Genomic DNA, 22,798 nt, shown 5'->3' on the forward strand with positions numbered 1-22,798 from the left:
TCTCTACTGGTCACTATTGTTCCCTCTCCACACAGGATATGGCCAAAAGACAAGGACGCCGTGATGTCATGGAATCGATAAAAGAGAACTAGTTCAAAAAGAGAGCAAAACGCCAGTAAAGAATGAGGTAAAAGGAGGGGAGGAAGGTTCTCGGGGGGAGATCAGAATAAAGGAGCAAAAAAAAAGAATCTCGAGACCATGGGACAAGAAATGAGGCGAGAAGAAAAAGAAGAAAAAAAGCAAGTCAGTAGTAAAATGAATGCAAGGAAGGTGTTAGTACGCAAAGAGAATGGCAAGACAAATCTTCAAGAAAGATAACATGTAACTAGAACATAGCAAAAGCTCAACATCAAAAGAGGCGGACTTGAGATTTAATCCACCAAGGACAACCATCTTTAAAGGAGCGATTGTACAAGTCACAATAGATCCCTAATGCCAAACATAATAAGGCAACACAACAAATCAAGGGACGCACTCTTATTAACACAAGACACAGAACAGATTGAAAGGATCTCAATAGACAGGGAAAGTAAGGCGAGAAAGAGAAATATGACTTGGTAGAGAGACAAAGGAAAATTGAATAGAAGGTAGAGGAGGGGGAGGGAGGGAAAGAAAAGAGGAAAAGCAAATACTGCGACTGCTCATCGAGAAGCCTTAGGAGAATCAAATGTAAAGCGCCCCGATCCGAACAAACAACGATTGACTGAATACATAGATCCTATGATCGTAATAAGAGAACAGAAACAACTCGAGAACGCCGTTACGAGAAAGCCCCCTGGTCGTCGTACAACCATGGTGAACATGACGAAAGCAAAAACCCAGATGCCGTAAAGTGATAACTGCTTTGGAGGAGGGGTTGTCTAAGAACGAAAGAATATTCGGAAACAAAAGGAAAAAAGGGGGATAAGCGCTCCGAGTTGGTGGACATCCATCGTCATGGTTCATTCAGATGCGTAAGAAAAAGCACGCTTGACATTTTGTTTAGTTTACTAAGAGATAAGTTAGCAGGTTTGCTCATTAAGCGCTGTGTATACTTGGGTGGGGGGAACGGTTGCGTACCTGAGGGGGACCAGCAGGGTTGGCACCGTTCATGGGTCCGCCAGCACCGCCGTTAGGGGGCATAGGGCCACCGGCGCCAGCACCGGCACCACCAGGGCCGCCGGGGCCGAAAGGAGGGGCACCATAGGGAGGTCCACCACCCATGTAGTGAGGCGGAGGGGGAGCGGGGCGGTAAGGGGTACCCACACCGGAGTTGTTCTGCGAGCGGCCCCAGCTCAGACGAACGCGAGAGTTACCAATGGGGTAACCCTGCATCTGGTTGATGGCCATTTCCGCAGCGTGGCGGTGGACGAACTGGACAAAGCCACAGCCCTTGCCAGGAGGAATCTTGACGTAGGTAATTTCTCCAAAGCCCTGGAAGAAGGAGCGGAGTTCATCCTCGGTAACGTAGCCACTAAGGCCACCGACGAAGACGGTAGTGTTGTTAGGGTCAGTGAACTGGTTCATCTGATTGCCAGGGTTGTAGTTGCCGTAGGGTCCGTTGTTGAAGGGCATGGGCCATCCCATCTGGGACTGGGGGCCGCCACCCATCATGGGGCCACCCTGGTTAGGCATGTTGTGGTGACCGAAGCCATGGGAGCGGTTCTTGGGAGTAGCAGTCGAGATGCGCATGGGACGGTTACCGCAGTACACACCCTGCATTTCAACCAGAGCGCGCTGCTGGTCGTTCTCATCAGAGAAGCGAACGAATCCATAGCCGCGGCTTTGACCAGACATGGCATCGGTCATGATCTTGGCAGACTTGCAAGAGGGGAAGCGGGCCTGGAACAGAGAGACCAGGACATACTCGTTGACCTCCGGGCCAAGGTCGCCAACGAAGATGGAGAACTCAGGACCGCGGTCATCACGGCGGTCGACCAGGCCACCACCCGAAGCCCAGTTAAGCTTGAAAACACGGGAGGAGTTGGGGACAGGAGAGCCGTTCAGACCAAGGGCCTTGTTGGCAGCCTCGGGACCCTGGAACTCAACAAAGCAGTAGCCAGCGCTATTGACTCGAAATTAGCATATAGGTGTTGTGGGCTTTTGCTCGGTGATGTGTTGTAGTAAACATACCCGGAGGACTTGTCGCGTATGACCTTAACTTGAACGTTTTCGCCAGCAGAGCTCATCCAGACACCCTTGATGAAGTTCTCGTCCATCCAAGCCTCAAGCTCACCCATCCTGAATACGTGTTAGAACATGAGTCTCCGGATTGGAGTACATGTTACTCACCAAAGGGTGCTCTTGGCGGGCTGCTCAGAGGAGCCACCCATGGGGGCAATCTCCGAAGGAGAGCCAGTAGGGGCAGGGTTAGGGAAGCTCATAGTGACAATTCAAAGAAACTAAGATTTGGGTTAGAAAAGGCAGTTGTATAAACCGGATATTGAAGAGAGTGACAAACCTTAAAGAAAAAAAGAAGGAATTTCGATCGAAAAGAACCCAAAAAACACCGATAAGCAGATAAAATCAGGAACCTGGCAATAGGGCGAACATGTTAGAACAAGATACTAGGACGTCAAAGGCAAGAGCGGTTACACAATCAACACTTCTCATGGCGTCTGGGCCATCTTCAGTGTGGGTTGCACAAGGAATGCGGTATTTGAAGCAGGAAATTATTGGGCTGATGCAGGCAATTCAATGTTGGCGACGCTTGCTAGCATAAGACGTTGGGCAACGGGTTGAAGGACAGAAATAGGGTCAGATGGAGAAAAAAAAAGGGTGGAGATGTGTCATAGCGAGAGTGTGACACAGCCGGACGATCCCACTTGGTTTGCGGAACGGCTGATCAGCCCAAATGGCCATGGACAACAGATCGATGACAGCAGCTTGGTTGCTCGTGATTTGGCCTCGACGAGCAGGATGTTTGAGACCAATGCATCTAGCAAAGCTCAAGCAATAATGGGATAGTGGATGGTTTCGGATACGAAGAACAGGTCCAGAGCGCGGGTCAATAGCAAGGATAAGGATGGTGGTTGATGGAGGGGTAGCTCGTTAGGTGTGGGATGGATTGACAAGGTGGGTGGGAAGCGCATTGAGAACGGAGCGGGGAGTGGAAAATTTTGGCTGGCAACAAAAATATCGAGCTGGGTGAGTCGGAGCTTGGCCTGTTGGTGACATTGGGGAAAGTAGAGAGCCGCAAGAGCCCGAGATGTGTCGAGTGGCAAGGCTGATGAGACCTGGAGGGACATCTGTGTTGGGCTGCTTGGTCGTGATGATTTGCTGGGTGGGTGGCGATGAATGTATGATCACGATGGTGGGATGTTGGCAAGGCCTCTGAAGAGACGGGCTGAAGGGTCGAAGCGGCATTGAGATGAAGCGAAGCAGACGAGGGGAAAAAAAGAAGTAAAAAGGTATCACGAGAAACTCACTTTTGAGCGAAGGCAGAAACACACAAGTTCAATCACAGAAAGACACAAAACCACCAAAAGAAGTGTGCGCGAAAGAAAAGAAAAGAAAAAAAAAGTGAAGAAAAGATGCGAAGAAGACAAGGGGAAAATTTTGGCAGATTGGAGGAGGGAAACGAGCCAGAAAAGAGGAAGAGAAGGAAGAGTTTGTTTGGCAGGGAAGGCGGGCGGGCGAGTGAGTGGGAGGGCAGGGCAAGACGGGGGCGCCTGTCCAGCGGGAGAACGTTGGATTTTAGTGGGATTTTAGTGGCGGGAGTGCTGTTGGATAGGCGCTGTACAGGCGTGGCTGTACTGGTACAGAGGTGATTTGGCGCAGGTAGACGGCGTCAGCTGCGCTGCAGCAAGATTTGGAGGGGAGGGTAAGCCGGCACAGAGCGAGACAAGCAGGCAAGCACAAGCACGAGAATACACTTGTACTGGTACAAGTGGCTGCAGGTGCTTTTGTGGGCTACAAATCGGATTCGCCAAAAATGCACGGCCCACGACGATTATTGGCGGAAATCTGATGGTGGGGAAAGCAAGAAGTGAGCGAATGTATGTACAATCAAGGCACACGAGATGGAGATGGGGGCAAGAGGCTTTTGGTGGGTTTGTCCAGCAAGTACTGGTACATTCGATAGTATCAAGTACAAGGACTAGTCTGGTATTGAATAACTAAGCCCGTCCGCAAACAAAGACGCATATCACAGCAGATGGTTATATAGTTAGTTACTCGATGCATGCTTGTTGTAGGGAGCCTGCAACACATCACAGCACAGGTGATGCATCCGACTGCGAAAATAGGGAACCCAGCAGATAAGGCACGCGGCCCAAGGAGGCTTCCCCAAGCACATCTAGCCCACTGAGCCCAGCTGCTGGCCTGAACCCACGCTGGGCAAATCCGCCGAAAATGGAAATCAGCACCAAGCTGCATGGCCTCAGCTAGTAGTACACTAGACTCAAGTTCTGGGTCCTGGGCTGGACTTGGCCGCCCTTCTTGAAGACTCGCACAAGCCGTGACCCTGCCCAACGAGCTCCTTGCAGAGTGGCTTTGATGAAACCTCAAGGGCAGCTCGCTAGGAGCCCTCGACCTCTCGATCTTGCTCTCATCGTCGCTTCGCCGCCCTGGCTTGTCGGCTGGTGTATTTTATCGATTGTGATAGGACAGGGACTGGTATTAGGGCACCGTGACGAACACCCATGCAGCAGACATGACATGCCGTGTTTGCGCTGTCGAACGGCTGCTAATATCTATCTTGATTTGGCTTGCCTATATTCAACGTCGCCAACTATCCATCATTCTTTTGGAAAACTTAAAGCATGCCAGCTACATGTCGCGTTGATGACCTGCCTTGTCGGCTGGCAAAAGAATATTCCATGTACATAATTGGTACCTGAGCATACTTGCTACCGACTTGTATGTAACTAGCTAACTATAACTAGTTACAAGATGTACACAAGTATACGTGATGCGGACTGGCCGCTATCAGGCCCTCCCTCTCCTGCCAACCAACAGACGTCAACAGAATCATGTAGAAGACACCAGTGTTGTGTTTTCCCGATGTTCTTCCGGATGCGTGCCATGGCTGACCTGATGCAAACAGTGACAAATTCCCAGGCCGCCTCCGAGTCCGGGACACTTGCTCGTAGTACAACTAACCAACTATTCACTCAATGGTAGTCATGCCGTACATACACATAGCTACAAGCTTGCAAGTCCAAGCTGAACTGCAAATAAGCAAAATGCAACTCGTAGCAAAATACGAATATGAAGGCGTCATAGGGAGAAGACCCTGTCTGTACAAGTGCAACACAATCCCTCCGCCGGCCTTTTAACCTGCACATCCTGGGATCTCGTCTGGCGTCCTTTGACCAGTGCAAAATCACTGTGCACATTTGTACCCATTTCATTTCTTGCATCTGTCAGACCCTAACCTGTGTTTAGTCAGTCACATGATCCAGCAACTCCGTGCTAGGCATTATCATCTGTTGCGTCACTTGAACCCAAGTCAAGAGTCCAAGGAGGGGCTTCGATATATGCTCAGTTCACAGCTTAAAGCTCCTCTCCAGACACCCTTCTAGCCTTAGGACTTGGCCCATGGTCTACAGTCAATTTGCTCTCAGCTCGATTTCCATCTAGAAACGAGTCTCATTGTCCCTGTTGCGAGGCCCAGTGATGCAGGCTGCTTCTTTCCTAATTTCAAAACTCTTGTTGTCAAATATCCACGTGCCTTGAGGGCTTCTTTGTACTTTTAGGCCTATACAACTAACTATACAATACACCCGTTGCTGCCTTTCATTCTCATCCACATTGGCCCTTTTGAGTAGAAAAATATTGCGCGAGGCTTTCCACAGCAACCGCCTGCCTCTCGAACGTCTCAGCCGGCAACCAATTTTTTTTTCAACGGTCGCCTGCCTAGCCAGTCAACCATCCACGCTTCCTCGACAACTCTTCCTCAAGGCTGGTCCTGTGACCTTTGATCGTCTCCGATTCTTCTTCCTCTAGCATACCATCCCCTTCGATTTCGATTCGCCATGGATAACATAGCCTTGTTTTCCGATATAACGGGCATGACCCAGGCCGTAGCAGAGGGCTACCTGCGCATGGCAGAAGGCAGCCTTGAGTCTGCGGTCCAGCTGTACTACGAAAACCCCGAGCTTCACCATAGCTTCAATGCAGTCAGCAATTTCTCCAGCCGCCCCCAGCCCACGTCGCAAGGCCACCGCGAAGATGAAGATGGGGTCATTCATATCGATGACAGCGATGAGGGGTCAAATCTCGAAATGGACCATGGCTTTGATCACGATAATGATCATGCCCTGGCTTCTCAGATAGCAGCACAGGCGCAGGCCGATGAAGATGCTGCGATGGCCAAGCGGCTACAGGAAGAGCTATATGCCGAGAATCATGGCCAAGCCGGCAACGATGACATCAGAGCTCCCATTGCGAGTCGCACCGAAACTCTAGTTGGTTGGAACGATTACGATCAAGATGCGGGCCAAATGGACTTTTTGGCGGACATGGATCGCAGACGACGCGCACGTCAAGGTAAATTACGCTCTAAACTACCAGGCACTGATACGCTTGAAGAAAGGCATCAATACTAATCAGCACGATATAGCTGCCACATCTAACCCCTTTGCTCAGTCTATCTGGGACGAGACTGCCGCCGAGTCGTCTGCAACGCGTGATCCAGAAACCGGACAGAGTGCTTCTCGGTCGCAAAGACTTGCACAACTGTTCCGACCTCCCTTTGATCTAATGGCTCGTCTGAGCTGGGAAGATGCCCGCGATGAAGGCAAAGATGAAAAGAAGTGGATCCTAGTCAACCTTCAGGATATGAATAATTTTCACTGTCAGGCCTTGAATCGCGATATCTGGAGGGACCAGGCAGTCAAGGATCTGATCCAGGAACACTTTATTTTCCTCCAATACGCCAGAGATGATGTTGCTGCTGAACAATACCTTACCTTTTACTTCCCTGGCCAGCAACATGAAAACCAAGACCTCTACCCACATGTTTCCATTATCGACCCCCGTACGGGCGAACAGGTCAAGGTCTGGAGTGGCACTCCATTCCCTTCTAGTACCGACTTTCACAGCCAGTTGGTCGAGTTTCTAGACCGCTACAGCCTATCGGCCAACAGTAAAAACCCTGTCGCCAAGGTGGCCAGCAAGTCATCGGCTCCTGATTTCGATCGCATGACTGAGGAGGAAATGCTTGAGATGGCGCTCAAGAATAGTCTTGGTGAAACAAAGGGCGATGAATCTACAACGTCTGCACCCCCAGCTGCCGTTGATCCCGACATGTTGACAAGGTTAGCTACGCCTGAGCCAGTGGCTACTGAACTCTCGGCATGGGACAAGATTGCCTTGGATCAGCCACATGTTGAGCCCGAAAACAACCCGGCCATGGTTACACGTATACAGTTTCGCCATGCTTCTGGACGTGTTATCCGCAGATTCGCGTTGTCTGACCGTGTTGAGCGGATCTATCAGTGGCTGAAAGCTGAACCCCTGGAGGGCAATGCTGCTGGTGCTGAGTTTGAGCTTAAGCAAATGCCCCAAGGCAAAGATCTGATTGACCTCCTAGATCAAACCATTGCAGAGGCGGGTTTGAAACAGGGCACCGTCATGGTTGAATATGTTTAGAGCGAAACCTACAGTAGCCCAAAAGTAGCATCAATCTGACATTTTACCTAATCATATGCTGCAATGTTCTTTTCATTCAACCCAGGAATTACTGTAGCATAGGACTTTTTGTTCGTGATCTGACAGCAAAGGGTGACCATGGTGGAAAGAGCCGGACCGTGTGAGCCATTTGGCATGGCGTAACGTAAGGGACTGAAACAAAGCTACGGTAAGCTAATAATACTGCTTGATTGTTCGGTTGCTTGTAAGGAACTACATAGTCGGTTGTAACTAACTAGTTAACTGTGTAGATGGTTAACTATTGTTCTTGGCTAACTACTGTTGTTGAAGCCATGGTTTCACTAAACCCTAAGACATATATCTATGTGTGCATGTACACACATAGAGTGCTACATGCCGCGCCTGCAATGGGCAAAGAAAGAAACACGGCAAAGATGTAAGGAATATTACGGCAAGGGAGAAGAAGAATACCAAAACTCGCGAGAGACGGCTGTGAGAGGTATACTCTGTGATATTCAAGCCCAAATAATGGCATAGACTGGGACGATAGGGGACCGCTAGTGAGACCGTCAGATGGAGTACCGGTGGCGGGAGAAGTGCGCCTGCAGAAGCAGAAATTTGGGTGTGAGTGAAAATGTAGATACAAACAAGGTAGTTAGCTATGTACATAGTGTGAGTGTACCTATGTATGTATGTATGTAACTCGGTGAAGCTTGATCGATCTGACTGGGTGGTGTGGCTACGTCAACTGCGGTGCCAGACGAGAATGAGTTCCCCTGATGCTGTGCATGTAACTCCATGTGTGGTTAGTACTAGATATGTACATGCACGTTTACCACAACCAACTCTAACCCCAAGTACAAGCAGGCGGTTCCGGCTCTGGTGCTGCCGTCTTCACGGCTCCACGCCTCCTCCCTCAGCAGCCTGTAAAAGATGGAAGGAGAGCACCAGCGTGTGCCTGCCTTTCTGGTTGGGCCTGTTTGAGGCACTTGTTTTCCCCAGGAATTCAGTGTCTCTTGTCACGCCTTTCCCAGTCTAGTCTCTTCTTCCATTGTCAAACTTCAATTCCATCGTTGCCGCGCTGTTGTCCTGGGCTCTCGGATGCTGTCGTGCTCTTATATCCTCAATCTCTGCTCGTTCATCGCCAGCGACTGTTTTTGGCCCATCACACTCTATAAGTGCTCTTATTATTCCCCCATTTTTCTCTGGTTCCGTTAGCGCCCATTCATGAACAAACCATCGACTGTGTCCAGAGCAAACTTCCCTGCAATCTTATTCATCTCGAGATCCCCAATAAGGCGCTCCTCGGTCGAAAAGTAAACAAAACAAAGCAAGGCAAGGCAAAGCAACGCAAAACCTTGTTGGGAAGCTTGTCTAACCCGCGAAAAAAACGCCAGCCCAGCATCAAGTGGGAACCGCACGTTGCAGTTTTTTTTGCATTGTGTTCCTCAGCGTCACCGCCTTTGCAAAGTTCGGTATTGGTGTTTATTTTCCTCGCGTTTTGTGGTAGCTATTTTTCTTTTTGACTTATCTGCCGGACAACAATCGTGCATACGTACTCTGTTATTGTTTGTGTCTTGTTGACAGACCCCAGAACCCATCCCATCCCGTCTCGACGCAACAACACACAGCGTCGACTGCTACACTTCTGCAACCAGACGACCATCTCCAGACACCATACGTCTCTCAGCCAACTTTCCTTAACTTGGTACCGCTCGCTCAAAACCAGCACAACCACACCACGATTGTCCAACGCCAAAGGCCCAGCATCTCACCCCCCCCACCACTTGAACTACCAACAGGACCGCTCTACCACTGAACCTGAGCGCTTCTCAGCTCACCAAAAATGGCCGATCGCTCCTATGATGAGCGCAACGAGGCCCTAGACCCGGAGCTGTTGTACTCTAAGGAGTTCTGCATTGGTGAGAGCCATTGACTGCGAGCATGCCATGTAGTGGTAGCAACATTACTAACCCTGGCATGTGAATCTGGATATAGGTGGTGGAAGCTTTGGAAAGGTTTATAAGGGGTGAGTCTTGTTTGCTATTGAATCCCCTCCCCGTACTGCCTGTAAAACAACCGTACTAATACCCAGTCTGCAATAGCGTTGACAAACGATCTGGTCAACCGGTTGCCATCAAGGTTATCGATATTGAAAGCGCCGAAGACGAAGTCGAAGACATTATCCAGGAAATCGCCATTCTTTCCGAGTTACAGTCTCCCTATGTAACCAAATACTATGGCTCTTATGCCAAAGGCGCCGAGCTTTGGATTGTCATGGAGTTCTGCTCCGGCGGCAGCTGTGCTGATCTTATGAAGCCGGGCCTGATTGGAGAAGAATACATCGCCATCATCATGCGCGAACTCCTTCTTGGGCTTGACTATCTGCATTCCGACAAGAAACTGCATCGCGATGTCAAAGGTAGGTTGTTAGGCTTAGCATAATGGAGACCCGTCGACCAAGAAATGTACCCTGGCTAACTGCCGTTTCCCGAATGCAGCTGCCAATGTTCTGCTGAGCTCCAATGGCCAAGTAAAGCTTGCCGACTTTGGTGTGTCTGGTCAGCTTTCTGCCACAATGACAAAAAAGAATACATTCGTGGGCACCCCGTTTTGGATGGCGCCCGAGGTCATCAAGCAATCCGGCTATGACCACAGAGCCGACGTCTGGTCGCTCGGCATCACTGCTCTAGAATTGGCAAATGGCGAGCCGCCTTATGCTGACATCCATCCCATGAAAGTTCTTTTCCTCATCCCCAAGAACCCACCTCCTAGACTTGAAGGAAACTTCACCAAGACCTTCAAAGACTTTATCGAGGTTTGCCTACAACGGGATCCGAAAGAGAGACCAACTGCGCGCGAACTTCTCCGACATCCCTTTATTAAGAAGGCTAAGAAAACTTCGTACCTAACGGAACTGATTGAGAGATACAGTCGCTACGCGGCAACTCACAAAACAGATGATGATGACATGATGGACTCTCATGATGAAAATGCCGCCGCTTCATCCATGCCTGTCGACGAAGACATGTGGGACTTTGGTACTGTTCGGTTAGTAGGTGATCGTGGAAATGTTGTTCATAGACCAAGCCTCTCCGCCCTCGCCAACCCGACTCCCGGTTCTCGATCTTCAAGACCCTTGGAGCCAGCAAACGGCCATGGCAATCGCACCACTAGCCCCGCCAAGAAACGCGATTATGATCTTGGCCCCTCAGATACTGTAAAAGTTGATGGGACAATGAAACAAGCGTCACCCCAAAGGAAACCTCTCCAACCAGTGCTCAACTCTACAGCGTCTTCACCAACCAAGCCATATTACCCCCAGCCTATACCATCGCCTACTAGAGTCACGGTCCAGCCCCCGACCTGGATCGAGACGCCTACACGCAATAGCCGTTATGATTCACCAACTGCGCACCAATCTCCCGACTACGATAGAATTTTGCAAGAAGAACTTCAGCGAGATCTCGGCAGAATGAATTTAGCTGCGGCAATTCAGCCGAACAATCACCAGAAGCAACAACAAAAACAACAACGACAACAACAAGAAGAAGAACAAAAGCCACCTGTCCCTATACATTCCAGTAGAATATCAATCGAATCTCAAAGCCACTCGTCACAAACGCGTTCGCATGCAAATGTGAGCCCGCGACATGCTAATCCCTCGACATCTCAACTACCAAACTCCAATGCCTTGCCCAAGATACCTTCGAAAGCCCCAAAACTTGCACCAATCAGTCTAGCTGAGATACCACCTTTCCGTGGCCCCCCAACCCCTCAACATGCTCCTCAGCAATCCAGACAACCACAGCAACAATATCAACCAAACCCCCATCCAAAGTCTCGCGACATCACACCGGTAGCACCACCCCATAAGACGGGCGTAGTCACCCACGCGTTGCAATCCAAGACCCAACTGTCTCCTGTGGAACCTCTAACGCCATCATCATCCTCATTCCCACCGCCTGCGCCACCACCCACAAATGGTGAGCTTGATGCATTAAATGACGTCATTTTCCCGGCTTTAGAAGAAGCTTTGAAGCGTCGTCAAATAAGACTGCAGCAAGCATTTAGATCAACAGGCCAGGTCACGCCAAGGCAGCAAAGGTCGGAAGCAGCTCATGAAAAGGTACGCAAGCTTGTGTACAAGCTAGCACATGTGTGCAAGGAAATTGATCACTACGACAAGGCTGAACCGGTTGGCATGGGACGTGATGTTGGTACGTTCCTAGAGGGCCTACTTGAGGAGATACTGGTAAGAGTTGAGCCATTAGACGAAGACGAGGCCGCAGCTGTAGCACATCAACAGCAAAAAGTTCACCAATATGCTGGACATAATGGCGTCTAGAAAACTGACAATAAAATAAATTATTTTTATTAATGACGAAGCACAGCTCATGGTATGGTTTATAGAAGACGAATACTGGTATTCTCAAAAGCAACCACCACCCTTTTACTTGTAGTTAGTAACCAGAGCAAACTCAAGAGAGCTTTGTGCGGTTTAGAAATAACCGAGCTGCTGTTAGATAGGGTTGCAACCATATAGGGTTAAGGAGCACCCCACTCATGGAGAGATCATGACCAAGTGTAAGGTGGAAACACACGACGTAACACACGAGAGAATATTTAAAGGCTTTTTATTTAGCAAAGCACCTACGCAAAGGAAAAAGAATGATATTTTGGTGCCTTGGGCCTTGGGCCTCGTGACTTGTGTGTCAAGCATACGCATTGAGTACTTGCCTGCTAGAGTGCGAATAGGTAGCTCCTAGCATTACATCACCATGTAGAAGACAAGAGAAAGAGGTGGATTGATAAGGGAAAGTACCTAGTCTGAGTTATTTGACTGCAGCAGTTACCTCCTTGAGTTCTCCTTTTCCATGTATAATTTTCCCTCCTCGTTTCAAGCTTCTTTTCTCTCAATCTTGACACCACCAGCGATTTTTCTCTCTCTTGTTTGGGCTGTGCTGCATTGTATTCTTCGTTTTCAAGGCTTCTTGAGACCAAACTCTCAATCCTTGTTTGTACAAATAGCCCAATTGAGCTGTCGCCAATTTGTCCTCTAGTCGCAACAAGAACCACCACCACCAACTCCCACGAAACAAGCGCCCCAAGCTTGAATCAGCACGGTAGACGATAAATATAGTCAAGTCAAGCTTGAATCTGCACAGCGGCGACAGGCCGTGGCCCATCCTTTGGTTCATTTAACGCAACGTCTCTTTTTCGTGCGGCTTCGAGTTCCCCTCCTTTTTGGCTGCTGGTCCCACGAGCTTAGCTGGTCCTTCTAGCTAGCCAACACGCCATTTCAACACCATCGGATTTGCGTCACAATATGAGTGATTCTGGCAGCTTTACCTCTACTGAGGCACGCGAGCTGGAGCTGGTCTCCAAAGTTGAATTTGCCATTCTCAAAGTCGCGACCGATGAAGACAAACTGCAGCCCTTGCTGAATAAGTACCTCGCCCCGCTGCTGCTCAAGGCTGCAAGCGATTATGCTTCGGTTCGAGTGCGTGTGATCCAGTTCGCCCATAAGCTGCGAACATTTGTCGAGTCTCCCAAGTAAGTAGCCACCTGTTCCCATTTGTATGGTTGAAACTTGGATTTGTATTGACCACCCAAAAAAGAATCGTATTGCCGGTTGACTCGCTTTTAGACCAGCTTATTAAGGCTGAGAGTGCTGTGTTGAAGCAGTTGGATGTTGTCTTCATCCGCCATAGTCTGCCTCGATTGACTCCACAACAGCGAGAGGCTCTCCTCCCAACTCTGCTTATCTCAATGGCTCGCGAGAAAGATGTCAAGTTTGCTTCTGTGCTGTTCAACTTTCTCCTGAGAATCCTGCCCGACATCAAGCTTCCATCCCGAGACACCCCAGATGACAAGGCGCTTAGGGAGAGGTTTGCCATTCAAGAATCCGATGCTCAAGTTATTTCACGATGGCTTGGTCTCGTTTTGCTGTTGAGAATGCCCCCGAGAGACCAAGTATCGCAAGAGAAAGTCAAAGTCCTCAATTCTATGCAGCTTTCAGACTTGGAATTCTTACAGCCATGGAATCCAGATATGGAGCAGCCCTACCACAACATTTCACAAACAAAGACCAGAGCAATGTCCTTGCTAGGAAGTGGTATCTTCACTGATCAAGAAAAGTTCCTGCCTGCCCTCTATGCTTCTTCCAACATGGACTCCAATGTCTCCAGCATTGGATCTGATGTTATCAAGAAGCTCAACATTAATATGGAAGATGAGCAAATGGTCAAGACTCTCTGGAAAACCCATCTGGAAATGGATGCACCTTATCGCGTTCGCATTTTGAACATCCTCACCAGATCAGACATCTCTACAACAATGACAGAGTGCATAGTGAATGCTGTCGAGCGCGACATGGGGATCCGTGCCGGGCAGGAACAGGAACTTCAGAAAATGAGTAATCTCGAGAAAACAAAGTTGCACAAGGCTCTTTTCGACTACATCAAGTTCGCTGCTGTTGTTGGCCCATCCAAGGGCGAGTTTTTCATTGGACCCAAGATCATTGGCATGCTTAAGAATTATATCTGCGACATGGGATGGCCACGTGCTTCGATGACTCTTGGCCCGGATATAAGCCTACGATCATTTGCATATGAAATCATTGGAATTCTCGGTAAAGCGAGTCGCTTTACATTCCAGGACAAATTTTCTCTCGCAGACTGGTTGTTTCAATCTCTCTCTGAAGAGAGTGCTGTGGAGACTGTGGTTGATGTTGAAGGTGCACTGTCTATGCTAAGTACATGCTTCAAACCAGATGAAGACACTTCTGTTGCTGAGAAGCAATTGTTTGTGGACATGCTTCTCAGATACATGGAGTTGCCGCTCGAGGAACCCATTCAGCGCAGCGTGCGTCATGTGGCTGTAAAATGGGCGAATCGCTGTCTTCCGTTCTGGAGTGTCCAGGCGCGTTGGATTGATATTATTGCTCTGGCAAGTAAAGAAGATGATGGAAACGAAGTTCGAGAGGAGGGAGCCAAAGGCCTCGATCCTTGGATGGCTTTCACGTACTCTGACAAAGAGCCATCTGTTGATGAACTGCCCGACTGGAAGGAAATGACAACCTACTTTTTCGAGCAACGCGGGAGATTATCTACTGATGGGGATACTGATATGTCTGGTATGAAAGCCGATTCTCACGAAAACTTTGGAGGGGCCAAAATCCAAGCATACCCCAGGGCCATCGAAGCTTGCATGCAGATGATGATGCTTCGTGGGATCGGGAGTGGTATTAAGATTGACCTTGGGTGGTCTCAAAATCTGAAATCGCTTCTACAGACTGATATCAAGACTCGCGAGACCATCAAGACCTATCTATCACTCCCCGAAAACAGTGCTCCGATATGTGCCTTACTCTCCCACGCTTTAAGTGGTGCTCTGAGTGATGCTTCTGAAGCTGTTGTGGAGGCTTGCCTCAGCCACACCATCCAAATTGCGTCAATTAGTCCATTTGAAACCATCGCAGCTATCATTCCGAACTTTGAACTTACGAATATGCGGAAACTCTTGCTGTCCCCCCGAAAGGAAATTCGCTTCCTTGCTGCTGAAATGTATGGAATCATGACCGCACACCCATGCATCTCTGCCACCGACATTGATGCGGAAATGACGTACATTTTGTCTCTGTTTGCCTCGAATACCAAAACTACGGCTGCCGGCGCTGCACAGAACCTTGTTGCATTGGAGGGTGGACTATTGGCATATGGTCATCTACTTTCTCGGATGGTCTTTTATGGCCGCGACATCCCAGAGCCTCTTCCTTATTCTCCTACATCCCTGCTTGTGAAGGATTCCGGGCCCAAAGTCACTGATTCGACATTGGACGCTGTTCTTGAGTCGCTGATGAATCTGTGGGCAGCCAAACTTTGTATTCCTGGAGCAACGGGAGAAGGCAGTGTCGCTAGTGTTATTGATATCCTGACCACCCACGCCAAGAAGGGCAACGAGAAGGCGATTACTTGCCTTGGACGTCTTGCTTTAGCTCTGGATTATAATGATGCTGAAGTTGTTGACAACGAGGCACTTGTACCCAAAATCCTCGAAGAGCTTTTCAAGCTACACGAGTTCAAGCGGATTGAAGTACACTTTGCTATTGGTGAGGCCATTGTTGCTCTTGTTTTTGGATGGGAGGCTGACTCCATCAAGCTACTGCTCAATGTTGACTCTCCATCTACTGTGTACATGACGCAAAAACGGCCTCATCTTCTGAGTATGGTTCTGGACAGACTCATCCAAAACACCAAGGCTACCAAACCCTCACTGCTTAAAGCGTCGGGTGTTTGGCTCTTTAGCATTGTGCAATACTGCTCCCATGTGGTCGAGGTTCACCAACGTCTACGTGAGGCCCAAGCCTCCTTTATGAGACTTCTCAGTGCGCGCGATGATATGGTGCAGGAAACCGCCTCACGTGGCTTAACTTTAGTATACGAAAAGGGAGATGAGGCCTTGCGAGACAAACTTACAGAGGATCTTGTGACGGCATTCACGGGCAACAACACCCGCATGAAGGTTGACCAAGAAACGGAACTGTTTGAGGCTGGCGCCCTCCCAACGGGTGACGGCCAATCAGTGACGTCATACAAGGATATTGTGAACTTGGCCTCTGAAGTTGGTGATCAAACATTGATATACAAGTTCATGTCTCTAGCCTCAAATGCTGCCATGTGGTCAACTCGCTCAGCATTTGGTCGTTTTGGTCTTAGCAATATCTTGTCCGATACTGAAGTTGACCCAAAGTTGTATCCCAAGCTTTACCGTTACCGCTTTGACCCTAACCCGAATGTCCAGCGCTCGATGAATGATATCTGGAAAGCTATGGTCAAAGAGCCAGCGGCAACTTTGGACCAGCACTTTGATCTCATCATGAACGACCTGCTGAAGAGCATTGTGGGCAAGGAATGGCGTGTTCGAGAAGCTAGCTGCTCGGCCATTTCGGACCTGATTCAAGGTCGCAACTATTCGCAGTATGAGAAATACTATTCCCATCTTTGGGTTGTCTCACTTAAGGTTATTGACGACGTCAAGGGGAGCGTTCGCAAGGCTGCCCTTCATCTCTGCATGACCCTATCCAAGACGTTGATTCGCACCCTTGAAAACTCTACCGAAAATGAATCAACAAAGGCTATGATGGATCAGGCATTGGATTTCCTTCTCTCCGACAAAGGAACCGACAGTTCTGTTGAGGATGTCAAAGTATTTGCGACTGTCACTCTGTTGGATGTTTGTAAAAAGGGTGGCAGGAACTTGCAACTATACATTCCTCGCCTCGTCCCCCATCTACTGGGACTTCTCAGCACCATTGAACCCGATGTTGTGGGATATGCGTACCAGAGAGTGAGCCACGATACCAAGGAGCGCATTGATAAGAAACGTGCTGCTCTAGCCAACCAATCACCGCTTTCTGAGGCTGTGGATGAGTGTCTTCGTTTTGCAGACGGTCCGACTATTGAGGCTCTTTACCCACATCTTGAGACCACTATCAAGTCTGCTATGGGCATGCCTACCAAGATTGGTTGTGGACGTGTTCTAGGAACTCTCTTTACTCGTCATGCCATGGACATTAAGCCCATGAGCGGCAAGCTTATGATTCTCCTCCTGAAGCACTTGTTTGATGGCAACGATGAAGTTAGCAAGTCGTATGCCCGCGCAGCTGCATATGGAATGCGTGTTGCTAGCTCGTCCTCGAGAATAAAATTTTGCGAGAAACTGATTGGACACTATTTTAACGCCGAAGATGAAAAGAGGCGCCAGAGGGTGTCAGATGCTATACTGGCTCTATCGAAAACCTCGGCGGACGTGTTCACAGCGATGGAATCGGTCATCCTTCCGTTTGTTTTCTTTGCTAGTCACGACGTTGACGAGTACTCCCGGACCGTGTTTTCTTCCATCTGGGGCCAACATGCCGGAAGCAGTAGAACAGTGGCCCGTTATGTTCACGAAGTCGTTGGACTGGTTGAGAGGGCCTTGGAGACGTCCAAATGGGACATGCACCACACTGGCGCCTTCACCATTGGCGATCTCGTCACGTCTCTCGGCACTGTGACTGAAGCAACAGGCCAATTCTCCGATGCTAATATTAAATTAATCTGGCCCGTCCTTGACAAGTCGCTCGCGCTAAAGAGCTTTCCTGGAAAGGAGAAGCTCTTGGAGTCGTTTCCCGAATTTGTCAAAAGGTCCAAGACCCTTTGGCAAAGCGACGATTCGGTTGCTGCCCACCAGAAGAAAATCATTTTGCGCGAGGCCAAACGCAATAACATTGAATACAAAAGCCATGCGTTTACAGCATTGTGGAAGTTTGCCAACGCCCGAACCGATCTTGACCTGCTCGATGAAATTGCAGCCATCGTGACTCCGTCGCTCGACGAGTTTACTTCCACAGACACCGACAAGATGGACATCGACTCCAATGACCGCGAAGCCGACGCCATCCGCGCCAATCTCGGCGCCAACGCCCTCTCGGCTCTCGCCCACGGTTACAGCGCCACCAAGCTCTCTGAAGCCCCCTTCGCCGTCGTCGCCGCCATCACCGCCCACGCCGCGCCGTACCTGACCGCGCCCGACCTGGCGCCCATGCGCCGCCGTGTCTGGTACGACGCTGTGGCCGAGATCATGGACCGAGCGGCTGCCGCCGCCGCGCGCCGCCCGTGCGCCCAGGGCGAGTTTTCCGTCGCTGCCGAGCTGCTTGCGAGCCTCGATCTCGACACGGTCGAGGTGGGAACCGAGGCGCAGCGGATTGCGCGCGTGGCGGCGCTGAGTGCCGTGGTCGCAGCGTGGAAGAAGGAGGTGTTTGGCAAGGTCCAAGATGCGGATAGGACCAAGTTGCTGGGAATCGCGCAGGCGGGACTCGAGAGAGAACGAGGCTTGGCTGTGCGGAAAAAGTGGGAAAAGGTTCTGGCCGAGTTGAAGTAGGCGGATGGGCGGTTGTATGTGTATCCGATTTTCTGTTCATCTATTTCGCATGGCTTTCAGGAGAAACGGACAAGCACAAAATGAACTTGAATGAAGAATCGTGATTGTTGGATAATTGAGAAGAAATCAGCTAAAAACTAGAATGGGATATATCACATGTATATATAATCATGACCACAACCAACACAACACACCTACAACGACGCAAGACAGTGAGCATGCCATCCCAAGAACAAGAAGAAAAAAAAATACATGAGCAAATACGTGAAGAGAGGGGTTGAAGGTTGGAAATACAACCCGAAAAAAACAATTTAACCAAAAAAAAGAATGAGTCAAGGGCACATAATCGAGGGCATTATATCGACGTCCCCTCTAAACGGAGAGTATGTGGAGTAGATCTGAGGGCTGGCGCAGAGAAGATAAAACGGGGGAATAAGCAAGACAAAGGGGGGGGAGGGGGGGCGTTTCAAAGCAAAAGAGAAAACAAGAAAAAAAAAAAAAGAAAGACATGGACAACACAGCACAGGTGCCTTCCCACCGGGTTCACGCATCTCGCCAAATGTGCGTGTCGCCTAGGCTAATATTGCTATCGGAGCGATTCGGGCTCGGACTGGGGTGCTGGCCGGGCCCAGCCGACGAAGCCGCGGGCTGCGCAAACGGGTCGTTGTCCATGTACAGGCCGTGGGTGGGATCGAGCAGGGCGAGGCTGCCTCTGGGGCTCGTGGCGCCGGACGAAGGGGCGGACGAGGCCTCGCCGGTGGGCGGGTCGTTGTCGTAGATCCAGGGGGCCGAGAGGCGGGCGGTGAGGCTGGGGTTGATGAAGCGTGCGCCGCGCTCGCGGTACTCGTCGAGCGTGCTGCCGTGGCGAAAGTAGGCGCGGCGCGCGGCTTCAAAGTCTTCGTCGCTGAGGCTGCCGTTGCCGAGGTCGGCGGGGGCGGCGTCGTCGTTGTCGGCCGTCGGGTCCTCGCGGATGCTGCGCAGGGCGATGAATTTGGTCAGAGGGACGTAGCGGCGGTGGAAGTAGTACCAGTACCAGCTCGTAATAGCGTACAGCGGGATCAGTAGTGGAGTGACCTTCCAGGTTCCCTGGAGACCAATGATGCCTGCCATGATGACTTGGAAGATACACAGGCCGAGGATGATGCGGAAGCAAATGACTCTCCAGGCACCGCCGGTAGCATGCTGTGGCTGGTTCATAGCATACATTAACTGGTACTTGTAAACGTAGTAGCTAGCAAGGAAGTAGACGACTCCAATCATTAATACCATGTAGCCCTTGAGCAGAATAGAGTAGACAAGGCACAGAATAAACACCAAGAGCGCAGTTGGAAGGTAGTAGCCATAACTGAACTGGGGTGCTCGTCGCATTTCAAAAAAGTCGCGGGGGCTCTTAGCCTTGATGCGGCTAGTCATGTAGAGAAAGACAGCACCGGGCTCCAATAGTCTGAAGGGCACAAGTCCAATCGTTTGAAGCATAATGAAGCAGATGTAAAAGTTGCTAAGCTTCAAAGTCGAGGCAGCAAGCAGCTGGCTAGCGAGCGTGATATTCTGCAGGGCTTCTTTGAGACACGGCAGGAACTGCGAGAATGACCCGGCAAACGTAAAAACAAAAAAGACGTTGAAGAAGGTAAAGAAGAAGTTTTTGGAGACAAATGAAAGCTCAATATCATCGCGAGACACCATTCCTTGGCGATAAGAAAGATATTCATAAAGCAGAGGCACTAGGGTATTGAGAATAGTCACAATAAGGACAGGGAATCCGGATTGGACAGCAGTTCCCAGCCAGACATGGCTCTCGATCGCGTTCCCTAACTCAGGGAATACCTTTTTTATGGTACACAAGCTTAACATGGTAGCGACTGCAGCAACAATGAAGAGCCAAAAGATGCTCAAAATGGATATTATGATGGTAACCATCCACGATTTGAGTCTCCTGCGGTTGCGCGAGGCATAGGTGTTTCTCCAAACAACGTCCGAGGGCGAGGGAGCAGTATTGGTGAGGAGAACACCAGGACGGGGGTCCATGAGCGCTTGAATAGCCATTTGGCATGCAGTCGTCGAGTCCATAGTCACAAAAGCAAGATCGGCGGGGGTGTAAGTGGCTTCACGGGCTGCAAGGATGTAGTCGTCGAGTTGACGGAGGCGCTCCTCATGGTGATCAATGGCGTCAACAACTCGGGTACGAAGGCCCAGAGGCCCATACCAGATGCGCAACTTGGGGCGGTGGCGCTCGTAAAGATCTTCGGCAGAGGGGGAAGGAGCCATCAGTGTATCTATATCCTCAGCGGCTGAATAAAGAAGAGGCTGATCAAGCGCGACACCCTCAATGTCAATCAGACTAGGCTGTTGTCGATCAACCAAGTCTGTAGACCGGGCGATTGATCTTGGTTCAGCTTTTTGGGTTGCTTGACTTTTCTGGCGCAGTATGCTCCAAGCTCGTTCCAGTTTACGCAATTCGGAGTTTCTTTCTGCGACAAGTTTATCGACGGGGGCCCAGTTGCGACAAAGGGTGACACTGACAACACTCCCGATGTTGAGCTTCTCCACCAGCTGCTTGATGCGGGCTTCATCCTTGAGCTCCTTAGGAATTCCGGTAATTCTAAAAGTCCGGTCCGTAATGGTAGCCTGAGTTCCGAGATAGTCCTGGCGTATCCGAAGAATGCGGCGGGTGTGTCGGTTGACCATGTAAAGGGTCAAGAAGGTGAAAAAATATGTGAAGGCAAGATAAGATCCAGTGAACATTTGTAGTTTGGCACCGCCAACTCGTGGATGGTCATTGTGGGTAAGATCGTTGCACTGAGTGCCAGTCCCGTTGTTGTTGTCGCTCGGTGTATCGTCCCAAATTCCAGGCATCATGGTCATTTGCGCCGGTGTCTCGTGTTTCATGGTATTTTGGCCTGAAGGAAACATGGCGCTATTTATGGGTAGCAAGACCGTGAGGGCGAAGAAGAACATGATCGAGAATAATCGAGCCGACATTTTGAAGAAGTGCAGAAAAACAAAGGCGTCAAGGCCAGCCGAGGCAAGGACTTGCTCATCGGTTATTCGGTAGAGAGCAGGAATCCAGCCAAAGAAGGTGTTGGGCAGGGTCGGGAGACCGATCAACGAGTCGAGGCGGCGTTTTCGTGCTGAGTAGAGAGAAGCCCATCGTGTTCGGAGAAACTGCAAGAGTAGATTACGCCATCGCGGCATGCTGTTAGTACGAGGGCGTCGATAGTCGCACAACATAGGCAAGCGGCCGAGCGATACTTACACAGAAAGCCATAAATGAAGGCGCGCCCAACGCCACGGAGACCCAAAAGGAAAACTGCAAGTCGCCCTTGCCGGGATTCACGATCGACTCGCCCGAGCAGTTTTCCTGGGCCTCCGAGTCGCCGGCCGAGCGCCGTGCCAGGAGGCGCAAGGCATTGTACGCAGCTTCAGATGCAGCTACGCCAGTGGTTATCGAGAATGGCGGACTGTCAGCCATGCTCTGTGTGTGTGTGTGGTGCTTGGCTTTAGGGTTGGGTTACTGATAATTATAGCAATCAGATGAGAATAGGCGGAAGCGCGAGATTAAACCAGCGAAAAATGGCAGAAATTGAAGGGTCGAGGAATAGCGCAAGAATGACCAAGAAAAAGGCAGTACGCAATGCTGCATAAAATCACAAGGTTGGCGATGCAAAATGGAGGCCGGGCGGGATGAGGCTGGATTGCTTGGATGCCAATTACCGGCAACTTTATGCTGGGCTGAGCTGTCAATTTATCAACAGGGATGGTTGATGCGCAACCCGGTCAGAACATGGAGATAAGTCGGTGAGCGGAGCAGCCGCAGAGCAAGAAACGCGCAGCAAAGGCAGCACGGCGCCGTCGGCAATGGTGGAACGGTCGCTGAGATTCGCGTTTTCAGGAGTTTATAGAGGAAGGAGTTTGCGAGTGAAGAGATTTCAGATTGAAATACGCTCTTGGAGACGCAATGGCAGGAACGGTGACTTCTTGCTGGATTGGGACGATGACGATGAGGGGGAGAGAAGGAAGGAAGGCGTCCCCAAACTATTATATTCGGAAAAGGAAGGAAGGAAGACGGGCAGGGAAATAGCAAGAAAGAAAGCAAACATCCAAAGCAGCTACTTAGTTAGCTAAATAACTGTAAACCCAGTTATCGACACAAGGCAGCCGCCATAAGCTGGCAGACTACAAGCTCGAAGTTACCTCTTTCGCTAAAGTGACGTATCTCAACACCTGTCGGCCAATCAGATACATCACCCAAGTGTCATATAAGTGGGGCCATTCTACGAAGCCAAGACACCAACTACGC

General features: G+C 50.1%; 5 protein-coding genes across 5 annotated transcripts; 3 read left to right on the forward strand and 2 right to left on the reverse strand.

The window, feature by feature from the left end:
• Positions 1 to 1,017: 1,017 nt before the first annotated feature.
• BROUX77_006962 (uncharacterized protein) lies at positions 1,018 to 2,363 on the reverse strand (the record flags this gene model as incomplete). The annotated part of the gene is made up of 3 exons (XM_073752004.1): positions 1,018 to 2,044; positions 2,113 to 2,220; positions 2,272 to 2,363. The coding sequence occupies 3 exons, from the start codon at positions 2,361 to 2,363 to the stop codon at positions 1,018 to 1,020; spliced, it is 1,227 nt and encodes a 408-aa protein (XP_073603109.1).
• A 3,594-nt stretch (positions 2,364 to 5,957) lies between these two features.
• On the forward strand, positions 5,958 to 7,575 carry BROUX77_006963 (uncharacterized protein; the record flags this gene model as incomplete). Its single annotated transcript, XM_073752005.1, has 2 exons — positions 5,958 to 6,471; positions 6,545 to 7,575. The coding sequence occupies 2 exons, from the start codon at positions 5,958 to 5,960 to the stop codon at positions 7,573 to 7,575; spliced, it is 1,545 nt and encodes a 514-aa protein (XP_073603110.1).
• Positions 7,576 to 9,421: 1,846 nt separating this feature from the next.
• Positions 9,422 to 11,923, forward strand: BROUX77_006964 (uncharacterized protein; the record flags this gene model as incomplete). Its single annotated transcript, XM_073752006.1, has 4 exons — positions 9,422 to 9,497; positions 9,574 to 9,604; positions 9,681 to 9,997; positions 10,077 to 11,923. The coding sequence occupies 4 exons, from the start codon at positions 9,422 to 9,424 to the stop codon at positions 11,921 to 11,923; spliced, it is 2,271 nt and encodes a 756-aa protein (XP_073603111.1).
• Positions 11,924 to 12,904: 981 nt separating this feature from the next.
• On the forward strand, positions 12,905 to 18,501 carry BROUX77_006965 (uncharacterized protein; the record flags this gene model as incomplete). The annotated part of the gene is made up of 2 exons (XM_073752007.1): positions 12,905 to 13,131; positions 13,197 to 18,501. The coding sequence occupies 2 exons, from the start codon at positions 12,905 to 12,907 to the stop codon at positions 18,499 to 18,501; spliced, it is 5,532 nt and encodes a 1,843-aa protein (XP_073603112.1).
• A 543-nt stretch (positions 18,502 to 19,044) lies between these two features.
• Positions 19,045 to 21,970, reverse strand: BROUX77_006966 (uncharacterized protein; the record flags this gene model as incomplete). Its single annotated transcript, XM_073752009.1, has 2 exons — positions 19,045 to 21,663; positions 21,755 to 21,970. The coding sequence occupies 2 exons, from the start codon at positions 21,968 to 21,970 to the stop codon at positions 19,045 to 19,047; spliced, it is 2,835 nt and encodes a 944-aa protein (XP_073603113.1).
• Between the last annotated feature and the right edge of the window lie 828 nt (positions 21,971 to 22,798).

The sequence above is a fragment of the Berkeleyomyces rouxiae genome (assembly GCF_048999995.1).
Source record: "Berkeleyomyces rouxiae strain 22BRR77 chromosome Unknown BrBRR77_ptg000009l, whole genome shotgun sequence".
Taxonomy (NCBI): domain Eukaryota; kingdom Fungi; phylum Ascomycota; class Sordariomycetes; order Microascales; family Ceratocystidaceae; genus Berkeleyomyces; species Berkeleyomyces rouxiae.